This window comes from Alligator sinensis, unplaced genomic scaffold (genome assembly GCF_000455745.1).
Source record: "Alligator sinensis unplaced genomic scaffold, ASM45574v1 scaffold1123_1, whole genome shotgun sequence".
NCBI lineage: Eukaryota > Metazoa > Chordata > Crocodylia > Alligatoridae > Alligator > Alligator sinensis.
In genome coordinates, this window is record NW_005842540.1 from 24176 (window position 1) to 30009 (window position 5834).

The 5834-nt window shown below is 50.5% G+C and overlaps 1 protein-coding gene across 2 annotated transcripts in view; it reads left to right on the top strand.

The window, feature by feature from the left end:
• The window catches only part of PHACTR4 (phosphatase and actin regulator 4), a 26679-nt gene extending 21519 nt beyond the window's left edge, over positions 1–5160 (top strand). For both annotated transcript variants that reach the window (XM_006031898.3, XM_025213579.1), the window contains exons 10-14: positions 861–916; positions 2390–2451; positions 3276–3413; positions 3832–3908; positions 5033–5160. In XM_006031898.3, coding sequence (XP_006031960.1) covers positions 861–916; positions 2390–2451; positions 3276–3413; positions 3832–3908; positions 5033–5048 — 349 coding nt within the window. In that variant the 3' untranslated portion in view covers positions 5049–5160. The remainder of the gene's footprint in view (positions 1–860; positions 917–2389; positions 2452–3275; positions 3414–3831; positions 3909–5032) is intronic.
• The last annotated feature ends 674 nt before the right edge of the window (positions 5161–5834 follow it).

Here is a 5834-nt window from a genome sequence, read left to right on the forward strand (position 1 = left end):
TTGGGATCCTAGGGGAGCATGTCTCTGTTTTTTTTTTTTCCCCTTGGAAGGGGGTGCCCATTTGAATTGGAGGCAACTCTTCCTATCCCAATAGCCACCCATCAGACTCCTCTACAGGCACTTTCCAGTCCTGAAGAGTGAGAGCAAATGTCCCAGGGTGCTCTTGAATGCTGATATGACCCGCTCAGGCTGCCTGCCACTTGCACTTGTCTTCTCGCTTGCTGCACTTTGCTGGGTGAGGCTCCTGGATGACCCTGATGTTGGAGTTAGTTACCCCTCCTCAAATACACCCAAGGGCTGAAGCTGGCAGAGTGAAAGTGGAGTTAAATCAGGGAGGGGTGCACCCAGGAGCATTGTTGGGCCTGGCCAGATCCTCTCGCATCCTCCTTAGTTCCCCTGGCAGAGATGTTTTGGCGTGCGAGACTCAAGAAAGAGAATTGCCTTACCATTGCACATAGCAGTCCAGCCTCCTGTCTCCTGACTGCAACCAGCTCTGCCTCCTCGTCCTGCTCCTCTTCGCTCACAGGCACTGAGGGACAGCAGGCGGAGAGAGCATGGAGACAGGCACAGGCTGCCTTGTCTGAAACGTCAGCAATGCACACTCAGTCCAACACACTAACTGCGCTGTCCCAGCGAGCTGCCCTCACCCCGCGAGAGGGGTGCGAGTGGGGAGCTGTGCTAGTGAGTGGGGGCACACTAGGACATGCAGGGCACTCGAGCGGTAGTGAGAAGCAGAGAAAGGAGAGCATGGAGGTTGAAATGACTACGTTTCCTGAGGATGTTTGCATCGTGTCATACGGGCTATACCTGGGCAGCTCTCACGGTGGACTCTTTTTTTTTTTTTGCTTCCTCTTGTTTAGGCGACTCAGTCAGAGACCGACAGCTGAAGAGCTGGAGCAAAGGAACATACTTCAGCGTGAGTAACACTTCTCTGTAGCTCCCTAGGAAGTGACCTACTGAGAATCGATCAGTTCTCGGTACAGCTGAGAACAGACCAAGGTCTGTGCTGGGGGCTGCAGTGACAAGGTGGACTCTGCTTTGCTTACATCAGTGCATGACAACACATCCTTTAGATGACCCAGGTACACGGTCACCAGTCAGAAGTGGCCTGAGTTGTGCGTTATGAATGGGGACCCACAAGATCCAATGTCCCGTAGCAAAAGCCATGCTTCTGCTTAGAGGCAAGGGGTGGTTGCGAGTGGTTAGGGGCAAGGGGGGAGGCTGTGGGGGCATTCAGCTAGGACTTGGGGCGACCCCTTGTAAACCGAGCCGAGGCAGCTCCGTATCCCTTCTGCAAACTCCTCGTCTAAAATTGCCCAAGGAAACAGCGTCAGCACTTGGGTATAGTTGAGAGGACGCTCCTCAGAACTCATACGCAAGGGACTGGGTTAAATGAAAAGCATCAAATCTTTGACTCATTTTCTAAAGAAACAAGTATTTTTGGGTGTAAACCAGTATCCACGCCCTAGGCCTTGCAGCATTGTGATCCTAAGCCCACTGCGGTCCATCTGCTGCTGTCCAGGGTGAATGGAACGGTAAAAGCCCAGAGCAAATATGCTGCGAAGAGGAACAAGATATGGAAAAATTAACTTTATAAAAGGAAAATGTCAGGAGAAGTGACTTGAAGGGAAATTCCCTTGTCCTTGCGACTTTTTCTTTAAAGAGCTTGTAGGAGGCAATTTCAAAAATGCCCAAGTTTTAAAGTGTCCTCCATATTTAGCAGTCTTCAGTCATATGGATGCTTTTAAAGACTGTCAAAAACCTGAGAGATGCGGTTTAACTAGTAAAGTATCCTGAGATATGCCCCATTTTGTCACTCTTTATCAGTAGTTCTGATTGAATAAGGAGGTCTGGATTGGACCATTAGCTGTATGTAGGCTTATTGGGGTAGATGTAGGATGCAAGAATGGTGTACTGATATGAAAGCTATATACAAGAATACAAGCTGTATACAAGAATGGTGTACTGATATGAAAGCTATATACAAGCTAGTGCACTATTCTTGTATATAGCTTGTATTCTTGTATAGCTTGCATATGAGTATGCTATTCTTGCATATAGCGTGTATATGATATGAAAGCTAAGGGCATGGACAGGGAAGCGAGGGCACTTGGTTGCGAATGATCAGCAGATGCTTGCTTAGCAGCGTTGTTTAGTCTGTTCCTACCCCACAAGAACTTAACCATGTTTCATTCTGGGGTAAGCTGTCCTGGTTTAACATCCGCTTCCCGCAGGATACGAGCAGACAGATGAAAGTTACAGCAGATTGAGCGCAGCTGTGAGAAATGTTTGTCCGCACCTTCATTTTCTTTGCTCGGGTCTTGAAAGCGCTTTAACAAAATAGCAGCATGGCTGTTGCTTGAAGAGAACTTGTTTTTTCCCTTGCCAGAGAAAAATGAGGCTGACCGTCAAGCTGAGAAGCGAGAGATAAAACGCCGGCTCACCAGAAAGGTACTGCCGCGCTCCATGCTGTGTTCTCCATCTGTCCGAGCTGCTGCAGATGGTGGCGGCATTAAGCGTCTCATTGGTACCTAGGTGGGTGGAGAAGTCACGGGGCTGCTGCGTTGCCCGGATGCCCCCTGGCAGTAACAAGCTTGGAAGTTGTCGGATCGGTCCAGGGATTCACGCTGTAGTATCTGTTGACTGGAGCTGCAGCTGTATTTAGCTATTATTGTCCACGGGCATCAGAACAAAGCAACCCTGTTTTATATTTGGGTGCCTTAAATATGGATTTAGGAGCCTAACTTCGTGCAGCTGGGTTTTAAATTAAAAGCCACAGGCTGGAACTAAATGGAGAGGTCGTCTCCGATTCAAATGCTTGCCTCTCCTGCGTATAAATAGAATTAAATATTCAGTCAGGGTGATTCTAGTTTGCGGGGGGATAAGCTATGCTTGCTGCCTTACATGTGGCTGGGAGGAAATGTCCTGCAGGAGATATGACATGGGTCTTGTATATGTGTTGCTGTTCTCTGGAAGAGTGAGCAGGGCTCTTCTGTATAAGAATGAAGTTGGCTCCCTACAGCTGCAGGGAGAGAGCATTGCTGTGCTGAGGTCTGTCCACCCTTGTAGCTCACTTGAAATGCCATCCTGGTGCACGGGGCTTGTTAAATTGCCAGTAGGCTGGCTTGACTGATGGGGTAATTAGCAGCCCTTGTGGGGGGGGTGGTGCTTTTTGTGTTCGATTGCATCCACACCTGGTTTAGCGATGTCCTTCCGTAGAAACGCTGGGGCACAGCTGAGATGCACACTGCTAACTTGCTTTCTGTTGCCTTCAGCTTAGTCAGAGGCCCACGGTGGCTGAACTGCAAGCCAGGAAGATCCTGAGGTTTCATGAATATGTAGAAGTGACGGATGCTCAGGACTACGACCGGCGAGCAGACAAACCATGGACCAAACTAACACCTGCTGACAAGGTAATGGAGGAGGAGGGTCCTTTTCTCAGCCCTTGGAGCCCTGGGTTAAGGGAAGTGAGCGAAGTCAGCGTGCTGCTGCTCTGCTTCCTCCACCTCTTCCAGCCCACCAGCATGCTCCCAACCTGCTTAAGTACTGCTTCACTCAGTGCCCACTCCCATCGCAGTGCCAGCTTCCTGCACCCTGCCAACTTCTCTCCCTCTACAAGGCCCATGCACGAGTTCCCTCTTCCCCCAAGGCACTGTGCTCAGCCCTGCCCATTTCAAAAGCAAGTGTACTCTTCGTTTAGCCATAAATTGGTTACCAGCACAGTGTGGATTGGCCATCCTAGACGCATTTTAACAGCCTGAAGTTGGGGAAGGGGAGTGGGGAGAAGCACGGTCAAGGGGAGCTGAAAGTAATTTCTCTCCTGTAACGCAGGCTGCCATTCGCAAGGAGCTGAACGAGTTTAAAAGCTCCGAGATGGAGGTCCACGAAGAAAGCAAACAGTTCACCCGGTGAGTTCGATGTGCCTTCTTGCAGCCCTCCGCTGCCGCTGATCATCTTCATGATGTACTGGGATGTGCGGGGTAACGAAGCTGAGGTGCAATGCTGAGGAGCAAGCTTGCAAACCATCAGAGAATTGATCAATTGTGGCTTTTTCAACTGTTTCTTTACTTCCTGCATTGGGGGGAGGGAGTTTTGGGGGTTGGACCTACCGGTCAATGATAGGGTTCAGAGGACTTTGGTAATGGGATGTTGTGCAGTTTACCTTTACACGTGGGCTTCTACCACGGTGTCACTGAGAGCGAGCAACAGCTAGTAGGTGCTAGTAGGTCAGGAGAAAGCATGGCCTGGTGCAGGGGGGCAGCCTTTTTGGCAGGTGCCACAAATTAGCCCTGCATCTTCCTTGAGTGCCGCTCTGATCCCCTTCCCTTGCCCAAATGGCTGCTCTGCTTTCTGCTTCCCACCCTGCACTCCCTGCCTGATCCACTGCTCTGCTTTCTCCTCCCTTCTCTGTTTGCCATGTCCCCTCTCTGCTCTGCCACATGCCACGCATAGGGGCGTGCCTGCCACAGCTTGGCCACCGCTGATCTAGTGAATAAAGCACTGCAATGCAGGAGGCCTGGGTTTAGCCGGCAGGTCAGTAGCAGAGCTGAGAACAAAACTTGGATGAGCCCTTCTGTGCCTCCATTTGCACAGCTATAAAATGGGCATCGTGATTCTTTGCTTTGTGAAGCGCTGTGAGATCTCCCGATGAAAAGCACAAGGCGAGGTGGCGTTGGGCGAAGGGCAGCGATGGTTTTTCAACAGATATGCACATCACAAAACCCCTTTGCAGTTCCCTTTTACACACTGTCTCTCTCCCAAATGGTCAGGGAGCCTGAGCAGGAGTCTTGGCTGCGGTCCTGCAAGGCTGGGATTGCGACAAAGATCATCTTGGCAGGGCAGGAGTCTGTCAGTCCCTGCTGAGGCGGGCGAGCCCTGGGCGGCAGAGCTCTTGTGAAGTCATTCGCAGCGTGATGCGATTTCACGCGCCAGGCAGACAGTCCTAGCCGTTCAGCAGCATCCCTACTGTGTCATTGCGGTCCCGTGCCCCCAAATCCAGGTGTGACGCCTCCTGTTTCCTCTTCCTTTCCAGGTACCACCGGCCATAATCCTTGGAAAGAGAGAGAGGAGTTTAAGTGCTTGCTATTCCCAACTCCTGAGCAATACAGTGAGGGTGCAACCTTGAGGCTCATTCAAGATTTGCCTTCAGGAAAAAAAAAAGAAAAAAATCCCGAAAAGGGCTCTAACCCAGCTGGGGCAGAAGGGGATCCTGTCTGAATGTAGCATTTCACTGGAACAAATGTGTCTCAAGTGCCATCAGGCCTGAACTGAACACTATACCTCGCACGATACAGCAATACTCAGTGCTCCCCTTCTCATCCCGACGTCCCAGCTCACCTTCCAGGGGACCACAGCAGCATTTGAATGAGCAAGGCCTCCTCCCGGCCCCGGCCCCCAGCTCCCTTCACTGCTCAAAACGGACCACGTTCTCTGCTGTAAATAGTCCTTATGAACTAGCTGGAACTTTTTTTTTTCTTTCTTTCCCTTTCCCTTTCGGAAAATGGAGGGGGAAAAACATATCGTACGCTCTGATGCTCAAGAGCTGATGCATCCAGAGCTGGTGAGCTGGGAAGCACGTGTGTATATTAGCTGTGTACAAAGGAAACCTTTTAAACAAATGCTGACCTGGCAGGAAACTGACACGTGACTCTCTTCTTTTTTGGTTTTGCTTGCATCTCTTTAATGTACCTACTACTCCGAATCACTACTGACCAAGGGTATGTTGTCTGGGAAGGGAATTGTATAGACCTTAATAACACACATGCTGCATCCTTCAAACCTCATGTTTATTTGACCAAACCTGTCCAACCCCCCCCCCCCCCCCCCACCCTCTC